We start from the raw sequence: 24,246 nt of genomic DNA on the forward strand, positions 1-24,246 counted from the left end.
TGTTGAACAATATATTCGTGTAATATTGGATCATGTGATCTATGGTTGTAAGACAATATGTGTTGTAATAAATAATGACTCTATGCTACTTACTATCATGTCTCGCAAAAACATTATTCCTGGGATTGCGATGTACGGCATAATAGGCATCTGGACTTAAAAATCCGGGTGTTGACACAGTACTACTTGACTATTTGTACTAACCGACTCGAAATGCCAACGTCAGGAAGGATCTCACCAGCAGTGCATTCAACAAGATTCATTACAAGATCAACTTTATTAGAATCTGCACAAGAGCATAAATAACACTGGTACTTGAGAAAGAAGGCTTGTTTAAAAAAATGGGAGCTAGATAAATTAGCTTCACCTCCGACAGGCTGCAGAGTTATTGTAACATCCTCCATAATTCCCATAGAGAGTACTCTTTCAACATCCCTTCCTGTGCTCTATTGTAAACCTATTTTCATCATTAAAAGTTAAAACAGATAAGATGTCCATCACAGCAACAAGGCTACAGGACAGTAGTTTCACATTGGCATCAATGATCAATCCAAGTTTACGTACACACAAAAACTATACAAGCATGATCCAAACACACTTGTAGACATCCGCAGTGACAATAGTACTTGTGGTTTCGGTTATAGCATTTGCATCAGAATTTCCATACAACAGCAAATCAATGCTTTACCAAACATGATAGTGCGAAGTGTGAAATAAGAATGGTTCATAAAATCATGTACTGCAAAATCGTGCACCCAGGACAATCTATACACACAGTTATAAATACCATTAATAATCCCCAAAAGGAGATTAAACACAAATACGGCAAGGAAGCTTCTAAAAATGCACTGACCTGACCCTTCTTGGTGGTAAGTTGCCGTAGTATGGTATCTAGTTGTGTCTTCCCAATAGTTGGTTCACCACTAGTTAACAGGGAAATGAAAAGATAAAGAAGATAAAAATGATCAGAATATTTGGTAGAATCTAGGGTTCTACCAGGATGGGGCCGTAGATTGTAGGGGTGGAAGTGCTGCGAGCGAGAGGAAGAGAGGCGGCGCCGGCGGCAGGGCGCCGTCGCGGGCGCGTGAGAAGGCGGCGGCTAGGGCTTGGGGCGGCGCGGTCAAGAGAAGACCGACTCCTCTGGGAGTCGGCAATAATGATATTGATTATTGCTTGATCGATATAGTCTATTACAATTTGTATTTATAAGAGAATTGCAAAACCCTAATCTGCTAACTGGGCTAAGCCCCTAACTAGGCCTGGCCGGTTGGGCCAGTGGGCCCCCGCCGGCGATAGACCAGACCGGTCATAACATCTCTCCCCGCCTGCGCAAACAGCTCGTCCTCGAGCTGGTAGTCTGGATAATGCTGCTGGAACGCCTCGCGTGGCTCCCAAGTCGCCTCTTCCTCGGAAAGGCCCTCCCACTGCACCAACAAGTGCCACACATCACGACGACGCTGAGCGCGGAGCACCTTGGCCGGGCTGGGCAGCAGACGACCCTCGGCCGTCGGCGGAAGTGGCGAAGTGGCCACCGGCTGGGCACCGCGATAGGGCTTCAAAAGTCCCACGTGGAAGACGTCGTGAATGCGGGCCCCTTCATGCAACTGAAGTCTGTACGCCAGGGTCCCAATCCGCTCGACGATGACGAAGGGTCCCGCATAGCGCGGACCAAGTTTGCGCTTGGCACGCGGGTCGAGGGACTGGTGAGAGCGGTGCAACAGGCGAAGCCACACCCAGTCACCCACTGCGTACTCAACCTCGCGGTGACGGCCATCATAGTAGTGCTTGGCGACCTGTTGAGCTTGGACAAGACGCTGCCGCACCTCGGCCAACATCTCGTCGCGGGCGCGGATGAGCTCACCAGCGGCCTCCGTCCGCGCCGTCGCTGGATCCACCGGTAGAATAGGTGGTGGTGGCCGACCGTAGACCACCTCGAATGGCGTAGCACGCAGGGCGGAGTGGTAGGAGGTGTTGTAGCAGTACTCCGCCCATGCAAGCCAATCCACCCAAGCGCGAGGACGATCGCCTGTAACACATCGCAAATACATGGCGATCACCTTATTGACCACCTCGGACTGGCCATCCGTCTGAGGGTGGAACGCCGTGCTGAACCGGAGTTGGACCCCGGCCATGCGGAAGAGGTCCCGCCACACGTGCCCCGTGAACACCGGATCCCGGTCACAGACGATGGACGAGGGAAACCCGTGTAGGCGGACGATACCGTCGAAGAAGGCGCGGGCCACGGACGATGCCGTGTACAGATGGCCAAGCGCGATGAAGTGGGCGTACTTGGAGAAGCGGTCAACCACCGTGAGGATGACAGACTTGCCGCCCACCTTCGGAAGTCCCTCGATGAAGTCCATGGAGATGTCGGCCCACACCTGCGAAGGAACGTCAAGCGGCTGCAAGACGCCAGCTGGGCGCAAAGTCTCCGTCTTGTTGCGCTGGCACGTCACACACGAACGCACCCAATCCTGGACCATGGCCCGATCGCCAGGGATGTAGAAGTCCGCGCGCAGACGGTGGAGGGTCTTCTGGACACCCTCATGACCCGCGGAATGCGCCAAGAGCAGCACCTGGTGGTGGAGGTCATCATGGTCGGGAACAAACACGCGGCGCCCGTGGAGGAGAAGGCCGTCAGTGACGCGCCAGGGGTCGTCCAGCTCACCCGCGTCGAGCTGCTGCCGCAGGTGCTGGGCATCCGGCGCAGACGCAGTCGCCTGGCGGATGCGGTCGAAGAGGGCGAAGGAGGGCTCCGAGCGGATGCATAGCAGGCCACCCTCCGAGACTCCCGTAGTAGCATCGGGATCGGCGTCGCGGCGGGACAAGGCGTCGGCCACCGTATTGAGGCGCCCCGGACGGTACTCCACCGTGAAGTCAAAGCCAAACAGCTTACTGATCCACTGGTGCTGGGGTACCGTCGACAGCCGCTGGTCCAAGAGGAACTTAAGGCTGTAGTGGTCCGTACGTACGCGGAACGAGCGCCCCCAGAGGTAGGGACGCCAGTGGCGGACGGCCTGAACCAAGCCAATGAGTTCCTGCTCGTACGCCGCAAGCTTGAGGTGGCGTGCAGCAAACGGCCGGCTGAAGTAGGCGAGCGGCCCGTCACCCTGGTGAAGGACGGCGCCGAACCCTGCCCCTGAGGCGTCGCAGTCGACGATGAACGGCTTGTCGAAGTCTCGCATCTGGAGGACGGGGCCCGTCGTCAGGGCCCCCTTGAGGGCCTCGAAGGCAGCGGTAGCCTCATCATCCCAAGCGAAGGCCTCGTGCCGCAACAGGCGCGTGAGTGGCGAGGCGATGAGGCCAAAATCCCGGATGAACTTCCGGTAGTAGCCGGCGAGGCCCAGGAACCCGCGGAGGGCGTGTGGGGAACGCGGCGGCGGCCAAGCGGCGACAGCCGCCACCTTGTCCGCATCCATCGCCACCCCGTCGGCGGAGATGACGTGACCGAGATAGGCCACCGAGGTCGTCGCAAACGAGCACTTCGAGCGCTTGAGGTGAAGTCGATGCGCTCGAAGCTCGTTGAAGACGATGGCGACATGCTGCAGGTACTCCGCCCATGATGCGCTGTAGATCAAAATATCATCGAAAAAAACCAGCACAAAGCGGCGTAAGTATGGACGAAGGACATCATTCATCAGGGCCTGGAAGGTCGCGGGCGCGTTGGTGAGGCCGAAAGGCATCACCACGAACTCGAAGTGGCCATGGTGTGTCCGGAACGCCGTCTTGGCGATGTCCTCCGGGTGCAAGCGCACCTGATGATAGCCTGAGCGGAGATCGAGCTTGGTGAAGAACCGCGCGCCGTGGAGCTCGTCAAACAGCTCGTCGACCACCGGGATCGGGAACTTGTCCTAGAGCGTGAGGGCGTTGAGGGCGCGGTAGTCGATGCAGAAGCGCCACGTGTCATCCGACTTGCGCACCAACAGCACCGGCGCGGAGAACGGGGACGTGGAGAACCTGATGATGCCCGCTGCCAACATGAGCGCGCACTGGCACTCCAGCTCGTCCTTCTGCAGCTGGGGGTAGCGGTATGGGCGCACCGCCACTGGCGCCGACCCCGGGAGCAGGTGGATACGATGGTCACACGCTCGTGGGGGCGGCAGGCTCTGCGGCTCCGCGAAGATGTCGCCGTGCTGCTGCAGGAGGTGCGTCAAGAGGGGGTGCTCGGCGTCGTCGGCCCCGGAGACGAGCTGCAGCAGCGGTGCGGGGAGGTGCCCCCGAGGCCCTCCCAGGGAATGTGGCGTCCCTGGCGCCAGAAGGTCATCATCAGGGCGTCGAAGTACCAAAGGATGGGACCGAGCGTCCGCAGAAAGTCGACGCCAAGGATGAAGTCGAAGCAGCCCAAGTCGATGCCGGCGCACGTGATGATGAAGTGCTCGTCGCCGATGGTGAGGGGGACGTGCTGGACCACCCCATGGCAGTGGAGGCGGTCACCGTTGGCCACGGTCACGCGGAGGGTATCCCCACCTGTCGGTTGTAGCGCGAGGCGGCGCATAGTGGCGGCGGGGAGAAAGTTATGCGTAGACCCCATGTCCAGTAGCGCCACCAGAGGCTCGCCCTGGATAGTGACCGGAAGCAGCATCGTCCGCTCGTGGCGGATGCCGGCGAGCGCGTGTAGAGACATGACGAAGGCCGTGGCAGCCGCGTCGGTCGGCCCGGCCGTCTCGGGCGCCGCGGCAACCGGCCCGGTCGTCGGATCGCCCTCCTCCACGTCGACTGTCTCCAGGTAGAAGAGGCGAGGGCACACGTGACTGGGCGTGTACGGGTCGTCGCAGTTGAAGCAGAGTCCCAGGCGGCGGCGTTCGAGCTGCTCCGCCGGGGTGAGGCGGCGAAACGTGCGTGTCGCCGCGGGGGCGGGCCCGGCCGGTCCAGGTGGGGCGGGGTGGTTGGCGCGGCCGTAGGAAGAGGCCGGGCGGCGCGGGTGCCACGGGCCAGGGGCGCCTGCTGTACCGCCTGGGCGCGACGCTCATAAGCGCGCGCGTAGTGCATCGCCGTCTGGAGGTCCTGCGGGGCATGTAGCTCGACATCCACGCGGATGTGGTCCGGGAGGTCGCCAATGAAGAGCTCGGCGCGCTGTTGGCCCGTCACGCCGGGCGCATGGCATGCGAGGGCCTGGAAGCGGTCGGCAAAGTCCTGCACCGTGGTGGTGAACGCCAAACGCCCAAGTTCCGCCAAGCGGCTGCCGCGGATTGGAGGGCCGAAGCGGAGAAGGCAGAGCTCACGGAACCGGTCCCATGGAGGCATGCCACCCTCGTCCTGCTCCAGGGAGTAGTACCACGTCTGGGCGGCGCCGCGGAGGTGGTACGAGGCGAGCCACGTCCGGTCCGAAGCCAGGGTACGCTGTCCCCGGAAGAACTGCTCGCACTGGTTGAGCCAGTTGAGGGGGTCCTCGACGCCATCATACGTGGCGAATTCCAGCTTGGCGTAGCGTGGGGGAGCGAGGCCGGTGGCGCCCTGGGCGGGGTACTCCGCGCGACCAGCGGAAGGCTCGGCGAAGCGTGCATGCGGCGGGTCCGGGAAGGACGGGCGCGGAGGGTCCCCGGCGGTGGTGTAGACTGGGGAAGGTGCCGGTGCGGCCAAGTAGACGGGCGGGGGCTCCGTCGCGGTCACCCACGCCGGAAGTCGGGAGGGCGATGGCGGAAACTGGACCCGCTGGATGGGCACGCCCTGGGGCAGCGAGACGGGGCCCGCACTGGGGGCTGGCTGCCATGACGCCCACGGCGGCGGCGGCGGTGAGGACGGGGCGGAGCAGCGCGCCCGGCCGGTTAGGGCTGCCGGCGCGGCCGGGTAGGCGGCAAGGGGCGGCGGCAGGGGTGGCGTGGTCATCCCCTGCGTACCGATGAGGTACAGGCGGATGCCCTGGACGGCGGTGGCGAGGTCGCGGATGGCCGTCGAGAGCTCTTGCTGCGAGAGGAGGGGGCGGCGCCGGCGACATCCGCTGGGTGCCGCGTCGCCCGTGGAGGGCGGCGGCAGGTGCACGGCGGCGGAGGAGGCCGGCGGCGTCTCGGAGGCGGCGGTGGTGGTGGCGGTGGGCTGGCTCGAAGACATGATCGTAATGGAGGTCTCTGATACCAAATTGGTAGAATCTAGGGTTCTACCAGGACGGGGCCGTAGATTGTAGGGGTGGAAGTGCTGCGAGCGAGAGGAAGAGAGGCGGCGCCGGCAGGGCGCCGTCGCGGGCGCGTGAGAAGGCGGCGGCTAGGGCTTGGGGCGGCGCGGTCAGGAGAAGACCGACTTCTCTGGGAGTCGGCAATAATGATATTGATTATTACTTGATCGATATAGTCTATTACAATTTGTATTTATAAGAGAATAGAAAAAATGCCCGTGCGTTGCGACGGATTTGTTCCCGAGAATTTCAGCAATGGAGTTTTTTTTTTCGAGAGGACGAAATCTTTTTGTAGGAGACGCAATTCTCGTCACAATTGACCTATCTGATTCCCCTCTAATTCACTCGCCGTAGACCCTCAACGGCTGCTCCAACCGCCGTCACGCTTAACTTTTTGTTCATCTGCAAATACAACCAGTAGTATGTACCATCCTTTTGACACCCAAACCTGATTATGTGCATCAGACTATGAGCATCTTTTTTGCGCAAGTTCATTTATTTCTCCACTGTCGAATTGATGTACATGTCGAAGTCTCTGGCGATTTTTTTCTTTTTTATTCTAAGCGAACCATTTTTTGCTTGAATGAAGCAAAAGCGAGAGTATTTTTGCTGCGACGAAGCAAAGCTTATATTTATCGAACCATTTTTTGCTTGTATGAAGCAAAAACGAGAGTTTTTTTTGCTGCGACGAAGCAAAGTCTATATTTGAAAGGAAATTGGACACGTGTCAAGCAGGGATCCACAGGCTAGGAAGTTTGGAGAATCCTTCCCATGCTTTTCTATAATTAAGGCAGCCACGCTATACGGGTGCTCTCCTTGGAACATAGCCAGCTATCAATTCATGCAAGTAAGGAGGAAATCCACTTTTTTATGTGGGATATGATTCTAGTACTGAGAAAAGCATTTTTTAATGAAAACCTGTAAAATAAATTGAACAAGTTTTTTGCATGTACATCTCAATATTTTATATGAGCATGTCAACTTTCATAGAAAACCGAAATTTTTTGGAGTCACATCTCAATATTTTATATGAGCATGTCAACTTTCATAGAAAACCGAAATTTTTTGGAGTCCTTTGTAAAAAGGATAAGGAATGTCTCTTGAAGAACTTTTTTACCCAAGACACATCCTATATTGGTTTTTCGTGAAACGACTTTAAGATTTTTTGTCAGGATTATTTAGCATTTCGAAAATCATTAGTATATGCCTCCTAGGGAGCCAAACGCCGCCTCCTAGAGATCCATGCTTTTCTATAATTAAGGCAGCCGCACAATCCAATTGATCTCCTTGCACTATAGATCAATAGCTGTCATGTCAGCTCCATCCAATTAAGGCAACCCCATGATCGACGATCCGATTGCTCTCCTTGCACCGTATATGCCACCTCTAGTCCATATCCATTCCATAGGTGGACACAACTCGTGTCATGCTTTTGATTAGCTCACGCCACATGCCCACATATATCGGTTAATTAGGCAAACCCCACCGTACCGTACATAATTAGGGAGGCTTGGCTCTCTCCCATTGGCCCATGCAGAGTACATCAGCGTATGGATGCTTCCTGATCATTTTATCTTTTCTAGCTTGCTGATAATCCAGTCAATCTGCGAGTATATGAACTGGTTAAAGTTTGTATAGAAGACCGAGGTGGTACTATCCCACGAAAGAATATATCGTGAACAATATCACCAGTTTAATTCCATGGACGTAACTTTTGCACTTTTTCGCCTATATAAGGCCCAACAGTGCAGCGATTTGATACGTAGCAGGCCCATCAGAATAGCTAGGCGGGCCAGTACGTGTGACGGTGGAAGAAACACTTCAGCGATGGCTGGAATAACATACGACAAATCGAACCGTTATCTTCATTAGCGGTGGCATTCAGTGTAAATTCGGCTGAAAATCGAGGGTAAATCCAAAATGGACGAAAATTATGGGGAGAACCTTACCTCCTTTATTAGTAGGTATATATAGAATTGCAAAACCCTAATCTGCTAACTGGGCTAAGCCCCTAACTAGGCCTGGCCGGTTGGGCCAGTGGGCCCCCTCCGGCGATAGACCAGACCGGTCATAACAATATTACATGGCTATAGAAACAATATTCAGTGAAGAGAACCTCACTAAGTCAAGCTAGGATTCTCACGTTCTTCTATCCAGAAAGCGAAAATTTATATCATTAACCTCGGCTTCAGAAACTTGTAACCTCAGAATTCCTCCAGAAAGGATCTCAGCAGACGAAACCTGAGACCAAATCAAGCGCTAAAGTATATTTGACTAGTTAAAGCTATAAACATTGTTGCGTTTGACGACCTAAAACGGTAGATGCCAAATACTTTGGCATACTCAACTAACAGGAGAGCAATTACGGCAAATTCATATTTTCTTATCACTACTTATGGGCGTGAGCTCAAAGTATGCAAGCAGAGATTCACATACAAAAAGGGGAACCTCTAGTCACTTTTTGTTTTCGCGTACACAGAAGTCTTTACTCTTTACACAAGAGCAATAGATAACTTGATACATATCATATTTCTAGTTCTGTTACAATTGAGAACATGTAGCATCAAAAGCAACAAAGCAAAGCTTGGGAATGAAGTTCTATATGCATATCTGGAACCAGGCAGTAACTAACAACAGCAATATAGAATACTATGTTGTATGCCCTACCAATTTGATACTCGTGAGACTGATATGTAAGCAATGGCAAGTGCATTACAAAAGCAGAAGATTAACAACTCAAGTCCAGTGGTAGTAGGCCTCTTGAAGGACAAGAAAATGCATAGTATGTTCACTTGTTCCTTAGCACAAGGGCAGAAGATGCCTGTTGTCTGGCAATGTTCTCAAACAATTTGCAATACAGCACCAAATAGCAGAGACCACGAAATTAACGGACAAAGTTAGAACTTGAATTATGTTATTTGATTTTCCACCTACCATGCCAGTAAGACTGCGCTCCTGATACCATTCATTAATGGACTTAACCACTTGATATAAATGTCTTATGTTGATTATTTTCCCTGCATAATGTAAAATCAAACAGTAAATTATGTTTCAAGAACAAATCTAAATGACATTGCTTACATCTCAGTCTCACCAGTATAAAAGTTGCTAGGGCATACTAATAACAGTATACATAGATTACACGAGGAAATCAGTTCTATTTTATGTCCTTTTTTCCTTTTAGAGAAACAAAATAAAATTGAGGAACATGTAGGAGGAATGGTATGATCTATACTAATCCATTTCTCTATAAAGAAATGATACAAAGATTATATCACAGAAGATCGACCTTTATACCATCTATTTATGTGGAATGTGAAAAAAAGTTATTGGTTTTAAAATTTAACAAAATGAATAGCAATGACAATGTGACACACAGTAAAGATGTGCTTTATTTGCGGTGTCAGCTTTTCATTGGATTTTTCTCATATTTGTACTTCATAGCTTAATCCAGTGATATCATAGTATGAAGAAAAGCTCAAAAAATCAATAATTCTGGACTCATTCTAGACCAACGTTACACACTCTTGATGAGTCCTAGCCAGAAAAAATTATATATGTAAATCTTAAATGTCCTAAAGCTAAGCTAGCATGTTGTAACAATCCATGTATCCCCGCAAAAAAAAAATCCATGTAGCATTGTGCAAAGCAAATCAACCAAATGTAACATAACTTGCCGCTTGCGGCGTCGCCGGGCTTCTTTGCCCCTTCTTCTATATATATAATACACCTTCCAGGGTGTATTCTCGTTTTTTTTTTCAAATGTAACATACTCTCAGTTAAGCAAATTTATGATGTCGGTAAACCTCATGTAACATAACAGACTCTTAAACACAAGAACAACAAAAAAGACTACCATGGCGGTGACGAAATGAGTCAGTTAGGAACTTAGAAGGCAGCATCTTGGCACCCTCACAGACTAGCCCGTGGAATTCCTGGTTCGGCTCCACCTAAACAACAGACAAAAAGACCGAATTTCGCAACCTCAGCTCGAAAACTAAGCCATGGAAGATTGGAAGTGGATTGGGGAACAATCAAGAACCTGACCTCCAAGACAAGGCGAATGCCGTCACGGGTGTCGACAGCGACGGGCATGCAGGAGCGGAAGAGACCGCTCTCCACGACGCGGCGCACATCCTCCTGCACCTCCCGCGCACAGACACCTCGCTGATCAGCACCCGCTCCTCGCCCCCGCTCCAGAAGCCATCCTTCTCGTGCCTCCGCGGCAAGGGCGCGGCCGCCTTCTCGGCCCAAGGGATTGGGAAGCTGGGAAATGACGCGGCGAGGCGGCGGGCCGCAGCGTCGATGGCGCGGCCGATGTGCGAGAAGGGGAGCGCGGCGGAGAGTATAGCGTGCGCCGGGGCAGGGGCAGGATCCGGTGAGGCGCTCGGGAGCTTGACGCCGGAGGAGACGAAGCGGACTTCTCGACGGGACCCCATGGCGGCGGAGTTGGCTTGTCCATGGACCATCGGAAAAGAAGATGCTGATTTCCTCTTAAAACCTTGTTCAAGTTCAAATTTTGAACGTCTCACGTGGAAGAGCACTCGACATACTTCTTTGGGATTTCTATTTTCGTGCCCTCGGGTCTTTTGTGCTCAGTTTTCCCCAGCTCGTTAGTTTTTCCTCAGTTTTCTCCTCCCTCTAGTTTAAAATCCCTCGCAGACGCTCGGACGGGAGGGTTGCCGTCAGGTCAGAGGCCTTACCGTTACCGTTAATCTGACGGGTGGGGCTGCACAGAGGGTAGTTCCTCTCTGACCCGTCTCGTGCTGACAAATGGGGCCGCTCTATAGGGCTGCCGCAGCCAATGACCAGTGGGGTCATCTATTTTCCAGGAAAAGTCATATATTGCCGCTCTGAGGGGCTGCCGCAGCCAATGACCAGTGGGGTCGTCTATTTTTCAGAAAAAGACATATATTTGCCGCTCTGTGGGGCTGCCGCAGCCAATGACCAGTGGGGTCGTCTATTTATTTATAGAAAATCATATATTGCCGCTCTGTGGGGCCTCCGCAGCCAATGACCGCTGGGGTTGTCTATTTATTTAGAGAATATAATATAGAGCCGTTCTGTGGGGCCGTCTCAGCCCATGGCAGGTGACTATTTCTGTAGCTTAATCTAAAGTGACTCTTATGCTAAACATTGTGCATAATATATAGAAAATAGCTAGATCTCTAAATATATAGAAAATAGCTAGATCTCTAAAGGGGATAGATGCATGGCTTCACGTCGTCGTCACTTTCATCGTCAGTATCTTCATCGTCTGAGAAGCAAGGAAAAAAATAGCGCGCTAAACAAAATAGCGTGGCCTTCCAAAATACGCTATGAAGATTATAACGTGCTAATAGCGGTTTTCACAAAAATAAAAAAATAAAAATGTATATATATACTAAGGATTTCAGCAGCTCAAAAATTATCCACGTCACAACGATCAACAAATTAAATTGACAAAGTCATGATCGCACTGAAAGATAAAGATTCATCGGTCAAAAGGTAGACAAGTAGATAACTAATTAACCTACCAACATGCAAACAATTAAAGAGTCAACTACATAGCATAAGTAGTAATTAATCAAAATAAGATGAACTAGATGGATAATGCATTCGTTCATCATCTAATTCAGAAGAAGAACCCCATATTGCAGCTCATCATAATGAAAAACTAGAAGCAGCTTCTTCTTAGGTAGATTGCATCAGTAGCTCTTACTCGTTGTGAGGTTGATTCTTCCTCTTCAACATGTACGCGTCGTATAAGGAGGAGTGGGAATTTTCGATGTGCTTCTGTGGTTTTCAACGGGTTGAATGACTACGGTTAGAATGGGGATTTAGGAAGCTCGTGGGACAAAAGATTCAAAATAGCTAGTCGGCTGCTCGATTTTCATGTAAAAATAGCACTGCTACAACGCTTTAAAAATAGCGCCGCTATAACGCTACGAAAAATAGCGCGCATAGCGACGCTAATAGCGTGCTTAGCGCCATAGCGAGCCAAATGTGCATAGCGTAGCGTTTACTTTCCAAATACGCTATAACGCCGAAATAGCGCGCTTATTTTTTCGTTGCTGAGTAGTAGTACTTCCTGCACATTGTTCCGTCGAACACCTTCACTGTGAGCACATCATCGCCTTCATATTTGAAGTGTACGTAGCAGCCGAAATCCACACCGTGCGCGATGGCGAAATTCTCCCAGCCCTTATCGAGATACATCCGGCCTTGTCCGTCAAATAGGACCTCCACGGTCCAGAGACGAGGACCGCAGTCAGCTGCTCGCAGATACACCTTAGCTGGCTCCTGGCCGTCAAGATAGTCCGCAAAGTTTTTTGGGAGTGCCTGCAAAGAGATCGAGCGCCGATCGTTTGAAATTAAAGGTTTTTTAGAACATGCCCATAATTAATCACATGCATCATATATGTGGGAACGCGTACGTACCTTCTTGACCAAAGGGTCTTCATAGATGACGATGAAGAACTCCTCTATGATCAATAGCAGTGTTGACGACGGTGGTGGTGGCAATGATGATGATCCACCACCCCGGCCGCCCCTTCCCCTTCCCCTTCCCCTTCCGGTCCGCGTCCGAGACGTGGAAGCCATGGCAATGGATGATCAAGTGTATGTGAACGAAGAAGAGAGAGGCAGAACCTATTGACACAAGAGATGGCCGTTGTGGGTGTTTATAAGGGAGAGATGACCGTTGTAGGAGTTTACACAATAAATTAAGGAGGAGGTGACCGTTGTGGGGGTTTACACAATAATTTAAGGAGGAGATGACCGTTGTGGGGGTATATATCTCAACAAAAAAGTAATGCGGACTATCTTGACGGAAAAGGAACTTCGTGATTTAGTTTATCATTTTACCGTGAAAAGTAATGCCTAAAAGAAATGGTAATTCGTGATAGTTTATCATTTTACCGTAATGGCTACAAGAAATCGGTGATTGTTCATCATTTTTTGCGTGAAAAGTAATGGCTACAACAAATCGGTGATGGTTTATCATTTTTTGCGTGGAAAGTAATGGCTACAAGAAATGGGTGATGGTGTATCATTTTTTGCGTGAAAAATAATGGCTACAAGAAATGGGTGATGGTGTATCATTTTTTGCGTGAAAAATAATGGCTACAAGAAATGGGTGATGGTGTATCATTTTTTTGCGTGAAAAGTAATGGCTAAACAAATTGGTGATGGTGTATCATTTTTTGCGTGAAAAGTAATGGCTAAACAAATTGGTGATGGTGTATCATTTTTTGCGTGAAAAGTAATGGCTAAACAAATTGGTGATGGTGTATCATTTTTTGTGTGAAAAGTAATGGCTACAACAAATTGGTGATGGTGTATCATTTTTTTGCGTGAAAAATAATGACTAAACAAATTGGTGATGGTGTATCATTTTTTTGCGTGAAAAGTAATGGCTACAACAAATTGGTGATGGTGTATCATTTTTTGCGTGAAAAATAATGCCTAAAAGAGTTTATAATTTAGCTCGTGAAAAATAATGCAGAAAACCAAACTTTAGCGTACTGGGTAACCGCCCTTAAGCATACATAGAGGGTGGAAGCTAACGGCCGACAAAGAGAGGGTGGTGGCCCCGACCAGAGAGAGAGAGAGATAGGGGTTATCCTGCCCGTTAAATCCTAAGATCAACGGTCAGCGGGCACGATCCGCGTGACATCGGCTAGACCAATCAGGGCAATGTTGGGCGTCTGTGAGAATTTGTGAAGGGAGAGGGCAAAACTGAGTAGTATCAAGAAACCAAGGGCAAGTGAGTAGTAAACAGACTAAGGGATTCAAATATGAGATTTAAAAAATGGAAAATGCGTGTTTGGTACAATGAAACCCATCTTGGCCTACCTCAAACTATTTGCAATACAAATATACATGAGTGTGAAAATTATGGCCTCATTCAGACAAAGTATGTTTTGGGGAAAGCTGTTTTGGGTAGGGCTTATTGTGGAAAACCATGCACCTTCATAGCTACTAGGTGATTTGAGAAGTGGCAATTTGTGGTAAAACTTGATTTATCTATGATTTATCTATGATTTGAGAAGTGGCAATTTGTGCTAAAGACTCCATGAGTAAGTGCCACTCTTTTTGGGAATTTTTTGCATATTAAATAACTCATTTAACTAGTTAATCTCATTTGTTGACTCTCTGTTGACCAGCCACTTGAGGGTAAAACTGAGTATATTGCACTAGCCAGTATTAGCACTCAAGGCGAAAACTGAGCACACAAAAAATGCTAGTATATGACTCGAGGGTATACCTGAGTATATCTAAATTTCCAGGGTTAGACTCGAGGACGCGTGTTGCGGTGCAGAAGTGGAAGACGTGCCATTGTTGACGCGTGTCGCGGTGCAGACGTGCAATAGTGGACGCGTAGGACGCGGGTCGCATTTAGGACGCGTAAGCCCCTTGATGTCTACGCCCCCTCCTTTTCCTGTAGACAGTGTTGGGCCTCCAAGAGCAGAGGTTTGTAGAACAGCAGCAAGTTTTCCCTTAAGTGGATCACCCAAGGTTTATCGAACTCAGGGAGGAAGAGGTCAAAGATATCCCTCTCATGCAACCCGGCAACCACAAAGCAAGAAGTCTCTTGTGTCCCCAACACACCTAATAGGTGCACTAGTTCGGCGAAGAGATAGTGAAATACAGGTGGTATAAATAAGTAGTAGCAACGGCACCAGAAAAGTGCTTTGCCCAGGACAGTAAACAAGCAGTAATAACGCAGCAGTAGTAACGCAGTAAAACAGTAAACAAGCAGCGATAGCAGTATTTAGGAACAAGGCCTAGGGATTACACTTTCACTAGTGGACACTCTCAACTTTGATCACATAACAGAATAGATAAATGCATACTCTACACCCTTTTGTTGGATGATGAACACCATTACGTAGGATTACACGAACCCTCAATGTCGGAGTTAACAAGCTCCACAATTCAATGTTCATATTTAAATAACCTTAGAGTGTAAGATAGATCAACACAACTAAACCAAATACTAACGTAGCATGCACACTGTCACCTTCATGCTAAGAAAGGAGGCATAGATCACATCAATACTATCATAGCAATAGTTAACTTCATAATCTACAAGAGATCATAATCATAGCCTACGCCAAGTACTAACACGGATGCACACACTGTCACCATTACACCGTGCAGGAGGAATAAACTACTTTAATAACATCACTAGAGTAGCACATATATAAATTGTGATACAAAACACATTGCAATCATAATGAGATATAAATAAGCACTTCACTATGCCATTCATAACAGTGAATAAGTATTCTGTGAAATATAGCCTAAGAGACCCACACGGTGCACACACTGTCACCTTTACACACGTGGGACAAGGAGTCTCCGGAGATCACATAAGTAAAATCCACTTGACTAGCATAATGACATCTAGATTACAAGCATCATCATATGAATCTCAATCATGTAAGGCAGCTCATGAGATTATTGTATTGAAGTACATAGGAGAGAGATTAACCACATAGCTACCGGTACAGCCCCGAGCCTTGATGGAGAACTACTCCCTCTTCATGGGAGACAGCAGCGTTGATGGAGATGGCGATGGTGTCGATGGAGGAGCCTTCCGGGGGCACTTCCCCATCCCGGCGGCGTGCCGGAACAGAGACTCTTGTCCCCCAGATCTTGGCTTCGCGATGGCGGCGGCTCTGGAAGGTTTCTCGTACCGTGGCTTTTCCGTCTCGAGGTTTTAGGTCGAGGGGCTTTATATAGGCGAAGAGGCGGCGTCAGGAGGTCAACAGGGCGCCGACACTATAGGGGGGCGCGGGCCCCCCCTTGGCCGCGCCGGCCTATGGTCTGGTAGGCCTGTGCCCCCTCTCTGGCGGTTCTCGTGTGTTCTGGATGCTTCCGGGCAAAATAGGAACCTGGGCGTTGATTTCGTCCAATTCCGAGAATATTTCGTTAATAGGATTTCTGAAACCAAAAACAGCAGAAAACAGCAACTGGCACTTCGGCATCTTGTTAATAGGTTAGTTCCAGAAAATGCATAATTATGACATAAAGTGTACATAAAACATGTAGATATCATCAATAATGTGGCATGGAACATAAGAAATTATCGATACGTCGGAGACGTATCAGCATCCCCAAGCTTAGTTTCTGCTCGTCCCGAGCAGGTAAACGATAACAAAGATAATTTCTGGAGTGACATGCCATCATAAACTTGATCATACTATTGTAAACACATGTAATGAATGCAGCAATCAAAACAATGGTAATGACATGAGTAAACAATTGAATCATATAGCAAAGACTTTCCATGAATAGTACTTCAAGACAAGCATCAATGAGTCTTGCATAAGAGTTAACTCATAAAGTAATAATTCAAAGTAAAAGCATTGAAGCAACACATAGGAAGATTAAGTTTCAGCGGTTGCTTTCAACTTATAACATGTATATCTCATGGATATTGTCAACATAGAGTAATATAACAAATGCAATATGCAAGTATGTAGGAATCAATGCACAGTTCACACAAGTGTTTGCTTCTTGAGGTGGAGAGAAATAGGTGAACTGACTCAACATAAAAGTAAAAGAATGGTCCTTCAAAGAGGAAAGCATCGATTGCTATATTTGTGCTAGAGCTTTGATTTTGAAAACAAGAAACAATTTTGTCAATGGTAGTAATAAAGCATATGTATCATGTAAATTATATCTTACAAGTTGCAAGCCTCATGCATAGTATACTAATAGTGCCCGCACCTTGTCCTAATTAGCTTGGACTACCGGATCATCGCAATGCACATGTTTTAACCAAGTGGCACAATGGGGTACCTCCATGCCGCCTGTACAAAGGTCTAAGGAGAAAGCTCGCATTTTGGATTTCTCGCTTTTGATTATTCTCAACTTAGACATCCATACCGGGACAACATGGACAACAGATAATGGACTCCTGTTTAATGCATAAGCATGTGGCAACAATTATTATTCTCATATGAGATTGAGGATATATGTCCAAAACTGAAACTTCCACCATGAATCATGGCTTTAGTTAGCGGCCCAATGTTCTTCTCTAACAATATGTATGCTCCAACCATTAAGGTGGTAGATCTCTCTTACTTCAGACAAGACGGACATGCATAGCAACTCACATGATATTCAACAAAGAATAGTTGATGGCGTCCCCAGAAACATGGTTATCGCACAACAAGCAACTTAATAAGAGATAAAGTGCATAAGTACATATTCAATACCACAATAGTTTTTAAGCTATTTGTCCCATGAGCTATATATTGCAAAGGCGAATGATGGAATTTTAAAGGTAGCACTCAAGCAATTTACTTTGGAATGGCGGAGAAATACCATGTAGTAGGTAGGTATGGTGGACACAAATGGCATAGTGGTTGGCTCAAGGATTTTGGATGTATGAGAAGTATTCCCTCTCGATACAAGGTTTAGGCTAGCAAGGTTATTTGAAACAAACACAAGGATGAACGGTGCAGCAAAACTCACATAAAAGACATATTGAAAACATTATAAGACTCTACACCGTCTTCCTTGTTGTTCAAAACTCAATACTAGATATTATCTAGACTTTAGAGAGACCAAATATGCAAACCAAATTAAGCAAGCTTTAGGTGTTTCTTCATTAATGGGTGCGAAGTATATGATGCAAGAGCTTAAACATGAGCACAACAATTGCCAAGTATCAAATTATTCAAGACATTTTAGCAATTACTACATGTATCATTTTCCAATTCCAACCATATAACAATTTAACGAAGAAGAAATTTCGCCATGAATACTATGAGTAAAGCCTAAGGACATACTTGTCCATATGCAACAGCGGAGCGTGTCTCTCTCCCATACAGTGAATGCTAGGATCCATTTTATTCAAGCAAAAACAAAAACAAAAACAAACCGACGCTCCAAGCAAAGCACATAAGATGTGATGGAATAAAAATATAGTTTCAGGGGAGGAACCTGATAATGTTGTCGATGAAGAAGGGGATGCCTTGGGCATCCCCAAGCTTAGACGCTTGAGTCTTCTTGATATATGTAGGGGTGAACCACCGGGGCATCCCCAAGCTTAGACTTTTCACTCTTCTTGATCATAGTATATCATCCTCCTCTCTTGACCCTTGAAAACTTCCTTCACACCAAACTCGAAACAAACTCATTAGAGGGTTAGTGCATAATCAAAAACTCACATGTTCAGAGGTGACACAATCATTCTTAACACTTCTGGACATTGCCCAAAGCTACTGGAAGGTAATGGAACAAAGAAATCCACCCAACACAGCGAAAGAAGCAATGCGAAATAAAAGGCAGAATCTGTCAAAACAGAACAGTCCGTAAAGACGAATTTTAAAGTGGCACCAGACTTGCTCAGATGAAAATGCCCAAATTGAATGAAAGTTGCGTACATATCTGAGGATCACTCACGTAAATTGGCATAATTTTCTGAGTTACCTACAGAGAATTAGGCCCAGATTCGTGACAGCAAAGAAATCTGAAACTGCGCAGTAATCCAAATCTAGTATCAACCTTACTATCAAAGACTTTACTTGGCACAACAATGCAATAAAATAAGATAAGGAGAGGTTGCTACAGTAGTAACAACTTCCAAGACTCAAATATAAAACAAAAGTACTGTAGCAAAATAAACACATGGGTTATCTCCCAAGAAGTTCTTTCTTTATAGCCATTAAGATGGGCTCAGTAATTTCAATGATGCACTCGCAAGAAATAAGAGTTGAAGCAAAAGAGAGCATCAAAAAGCAAATTGAAAACACATTTAAGTCTAACATGCTTCCTATGCATAGGAATCTTGTAAATAAACAAGTTCATGAAGAGCAAAGTAACAAGCATAGGAAGATAAAACCAGTGTAACTTCAAAAATTTCAGCATATAGAGAGGTGTTTTAGTAACATGAAAATTTCTACAACCATATTTTCCTCTCTCATAATAACTTTCAGTGGCATCATGAACAAACTCAACAATATAAGTATCACATAAAGCATTCTTATTCACATGCATAAAAGTATCATTACTCTCCACATAAGCATAATCAATTTTATTAGTTGTAGTGGGAGCAAATTCAACAAAGTAGCTATCATTATTATTCTCATCATCAAATATAGGAGGTATAGTATCATCATAATAAACTTTATCCTCCATAGTAGGCGGCACCAGAAGACCACTATCATTATAATCATCATATATGGGAGGCATATCATAATCAACATAAACTTTCTCCTCAATACCCGGAGGGCTAAAGAGATCATTTTCATCAAAACCGACCTCCCCAAGCTTAGAATTTTCTATATCATTATCAACAATGGTGTTCAAAGCGTTCATACTAATATTACTACTAGCATGCAAATAAGGTTCCATAGGTTTTTTAATTTTCGCATTAAACCATTCATGTCTTGACTCAAGAAATAGTTTAAAAAGCTCACAGATGTTTTCCATTATGCCTTACTAGTGTTTCACAAGAAACAAAAAGATGCAATTGCAGGATCTAAAGGAAATAGCTTCGAGCACTTACAACAGCAACAGAAAATAACTTAGTTACCTGGGACCGGAGTGTGAGTGCCTTTTACCTTTCCTCCCCGGCAACGGCGCCAGAAAAGTGCTTGATGTCTACGGGTGCTTCTATTCTTGTAGACAGTGTTGGACCTCCAAGAGCAGAGGTTTGTAGAACAGCAGCAAGTTTCCCTTAAGTGGATCACCCAAGGTTTATCGAACTCAGGGAGGAAGAGGTCAAAGATATCCCTCTCAAGCAACCCTGCAATCACGATACTGTTATCACCAGAATTTGACCGAATCAGAGGTGGGCCGCGATCAAGATGGACTTGAAGAATATACATGGAAGAAATACGTGAATCGGCCTGTTATGCAAAGTTTGGGCTAGTTTGCCCGTGTATCTGTAATTTAGTAGGATACGTGTCGGTTAGTTAGAGATTGACTCGTGCACGGTTGAGATTATTCCCACGTTAGAAAGTCTACGGACTATAAATATGTATCTAGGGTTTATGAAATAAACAACAATCACGTTCACCACAAACCAATCTAGGCGCATCGCCAACTCCCTTGTCTCGAGGGTTTCTTCCGGGTAAGCATCGTGCTGCCTAGATCGCATCTTGCAATCTAGGCAGTACAAGCTTATTCGCTGTTCATGCGTTGCTCGTACTGAAGCCTTTTTGATGGCGAGCAACGTAGTTATCTTAGATGTGTTAGGGTTAGCATTGTTCTTCGTATCATATGCTGTCGTCGTGCAACCCTTAGACATCTAGCCGCCCTTACACCTATCTTAGGTGTAGGGGCGGCACCCCGCTTGATCGTTATTTAGTAGATCCGATCCGTTATGGTTGCTCCTTGTTCTGCAAGGATTAGTTTAATATCTGCATAGTTAGGCCTTACAAAGGGTTGAAGGATCCAGCGGCACGTAGGGTGTAGTTTGCTAGCCCTAGACAGGATGTTCCGGGGATCAACCTCGTGTTGGTTTTTAGGCCTTGTCTAGGATCGGCTTACGATCACCGTGCGTGGCCGCGAGGCTCAATCACGAGTAGGATGTTCCGATTATGCGGTGAAAATCCTAAATCGTAGTAGATCGTTTTAGCTTTGTTTTGATCAAGCAGGACCACCATATATTCGTACACCTTGTGCGAATCATGGGTGGATCGGCTCTTTGAGCCGATTCACAGGATAACCTGAGAGCCGATCGAGGCTCGTATTTAATGTTTACGTGTATGCCATGCAGGAAACAAAGCGAGGCACATCCATCACCTTCCTGACCAGGTATAGGTCAGGTGGCACGCCCTTGCACCAGCATCGGACGTGCGTGCCGAATCTTTGCGGGCCGTCGCTCGGAGGGACCAGGGCCAGCCGCAGCCCTAAGTTGTTCCCGGCTCTACTGTGTTGCCCGTCGCTGCTCGCCGGTGGGTTTCTGACCGCAACACATTCTGGCACGCCCGGTGGGACAATCTTCGACATCAACCACCTCGCCATCTACATCTGAGATGGCGGACGGCACTCCAGTCACGTACGAGGATTTGACCGAGGAGCTCAAGAAGAAGTATGACGAGGTCAAAGCGATCCTCGAAGCCGACTTCATCGGCTCTTTTCACAGAACCCGCTCACATGGCGTCCGGTGGAAAGGGTTCTCCCCTGAAGGCGCGCTCGATGGAGTGGACCTGTCCGCCCCGTTAGAAGAACGCATCAGGTCTCTGCGTCAGGAGATTAACTACATGGTAGCTCACTCGCTGCACCGCCATTCTGAGAGCCTGGTGAACACTTTGGAGCGTGTCGCTCTTCGGGTGATCCAGGAGATCATGAGGCATCAGTACTCTCTGTCAGGACCAGCTCTCGGGACTTACCAAGGAGAGATGCCGCTCCAGTCCCGTCCACCGCTGCCATTCGCGTTGGCAGCACCAGAAGTGCCGAGTTCACCGGCATACGTCGTCTACAAGATCGGTGGTGACCCTAGCGACTACCAGTTCTTGCATGAGGCGCCTAAGGAGATCCCTCACGGATACACGTGCACATACGTGCCAAACTGCAGTAACTGGGCACTCACAAACTAGACTGCAACAGCAGGGACTTCTGGAACGACAGGAGGAGCTTCGGGAACAGATCTTGAGAAGCAGACGTGGCTAGCTAAGTATGCCACTCCGACAAACCTCCAGAGCTCAGCTCCTGCAGTTGGCTCAGAGCTGGAAAAACAAGCATGGCTGGCCAAGTATGCCACTCCGGCGAATCTTCAGAGTTCGACTCCTGCAGCCAGCACCGCGGATCAGATCAGTACAATCCTGAGAGACCAGTTCGGCATGGTGCCGAAAAGGAGGACAATCGGCTATTCCAAGCCGTACCCCAACGAGTACGAGTTGATCCCGCTGCCACCCAAATATCGGCTCCCTGATTTCTCCAAGTTTAATGGATCAGATGGTTCCAGCTCCATTGAGCATGTGAGTCGATATTTGGCACAGCTGGGCACGATCTCAGCATCAGGTCCACTACGCGTGAGGTTCTTCGCACAGTCCCTCACAGGATCGGCTTTCGGGTGGTACACTTCGTTGCCGCCAGACTCGATCCGGACTTGGAAGCAGTTGGAGGAACAGTTCCACATGCAGTATCACTCAGAGGCTTCCGAGTCTGGCATTGCCGATCTAGCACAAGTACGTCAGAAGCGCGGAGAAACAGTGTCAGAATACATCCAGCGCTTCAGGACCATGAGGAACCGATGTTATTCGGCCCGTTTGACCGAAAAGGAAGCAGTCGAGTTGGCGGTGGTGGGTCTCGCATCACCGATCAAGGATATGGCTTCCCAAGCAGACTACCCTTCACTGGCGCACATGGTTCAGAAACTGTCATTATATGAACAGCGCCACCCAGACTTGTACCAGGACAAATTCAAGCGTGCGGTAGTCCTGGTTGAAACAGAGGAAGATGAAGGGTCTGCGGGAGGTCAAGAGGTAGCAGTGGCTGAATGGACTCGGGGGACAACCCCCATATCCTGCAAATGGGTTAAGCCACCAGGTCCGCCCAGAGGGTTTGATTTCGATGTAACTAAAACTGAGCAAATTTTTGACCTCTTACTGAAGGAGAAGCAGTTGAAGTTACCCGAAGGCCTCAAAATCCCCACGGTACAGGAGCTGAACGGAAAGCCATACTGCAAATGGCATAACTCGTACTCCCATACCACCAACGACTGCAGGGTGTGGCGTCAGCAGATCCAAATGGCGATAGAACAAGGCCGTCTAATTTTCAACCAGTACGCCATGAAAGTCGACACTCACCCCTTCCCCGCCGTTAACATGGTGGAGTGCACTTACCCTGGAGGGTGCCAGCCAGGATTCTCGTTCAACATCAACATGGTAGGACCTGGACACCACTCTGGTAAGGATGGAGACGAGGGCAGCTGCTCTCATAGCAAGGACACAGAGGAAGCCGCTCCACGCGATCGGCTCCGTCACGATGGCAAGCGCTACATCACAGAGGGAGAAGTAAGGAACGTAAGATATCAGCGACCTCTCTCTGATCACCTCCTCAACAAGTATGTGAGTCAGTATGACCAACGCCGATGACCCAACGATGATGATGAAAGAGATCGTCTGGCTAGGGACGCCAGGAGACATCGTCGGCATGATCGCGATGAGGAGGAGTACGAGCTCCGTGCCAAGGAAAAGTCAAGGGAGCAAGACGATGAGGATAGGCACTGGGACTGTCCCTTCTTCAGACACTGCTGGGATTCAGGAATGAGCCGATTGCCTACAATCGGCAATTGCCCAGAATGTAAACAGAAGAAGAAGGAGGCAGCTAATGTGTCCGTGTTCCAACGCTTAGGGCCTCTCCCGCCTCGGAACAAGCACGCTGAGTCCCCTCGAGTGGAAGATCTCGAGGATTTGGAAGACGATGAAGAAGAAGAAGACAGGTACCACCGTCCAAGGTGGTGCCCTGATGGACTCAGCCGTTCCCAAAAGCGTAGGGTTCAGCAACTGTGTGGCTTGGAGGAAGCCGAAAGGCTATACCTGCACACGCTAAGGAAGGCGCGGCCTGATCTGGCCGCGAAAATTAAATGAACCCTAGATGAAGAGGGTCGACCACAAAAAATGGAGTGGCGCCCCAAGCAAAGGAAAGCCGATGATGAAACATCGGCTGGCACAAATATGGTGTTCATCCTTCCGACGGAGTTTAGTGCTCCAGGATTAGACGAAGCACCTGTGGCACAACTCGACTGCGGCCCACGGCCAGTTATCTTTGAGAAGCCACGAGAAAGAAGCTACAGACATCTGAAGGCCCTGTACTTGCGAGGTTATATCGATGGGAGGCCTGTCAACAAGATGCTGGTGGACACCGGAGCGGCAGTCAACATTATGCCATACTCCATGCTACGTCGGTTGGGACGCTCTAGCTCGGATCTGATCAAGACCAACGTGACATTGAGCGATTTCAACGGCCAAGCGTCTGACGCACAAGGTGTTCTGAACGTGGATCTGACCGTAGGAAGGAAAACCATCCCTACGACGTTCTTTGTTGTCGATAGCAAGAGCACTTATGCTGTCCTGCTGGGAAGAGATTGGATCCACGCCAACTGTTGCATTCCCTCCACGATGCACCATTGCGTAATACAGTGGGATGGAGATGAGGTAGAGGTTGTCCAGGCAGATGACTCAGCC

The 24,246-nt window shown here is 48.4% G+C and overlaps 1 protein-coding gene across 1 annotated transcript; it reads right to left on the reverse strand.

The window, feature by feature from the left end:
• Positions 1 to 203: 203 nt before the first annotated feature.
• On the reverse strand, positions 204 to 10,055 carry LOC139832204 (outer envelope protein 80, chloroplastic-like). The gene is made up of 6 exons (XM_071821847.1): positions 9,966 to 10,055; positions 9,044 to 9,126; positions 8,253 to 8,350; positions 854 to 923; positions 368 to 457; positions 204 to 286 (listed from the first exon to the last, which is right to left on the reverse strand). The coding sequence occupies exons 1-5, from the start codon at positions 10,009 to 10,011 to the stop codon at positions 386 to 388; spliced, it is 369 nt and encodes a 122-aa protein (XP_071677948.1). The 5' UTR covers positions 10,012 to 10,055; the 3' UTR covers positions 204 to 286; positions 368 to 385.
• Positions 10,056 to 24,246: the final 14,191 nt, after the last annotated feature.

Source organism: Lolium perenne, chromosome 6, assembly GCF_019359855.2.
Source record: "Lolium perenne isolate Kyuss_39 chromosome 6, Kyuss_2.0, whole genome shotgun sequence".
Classification (NCBI taxonomy): Eukaryota; Viridiplantae; Streptophyta; class Magnoliopsida; order Poales; family Poaceae; genus Lolium; species Lolium perenne.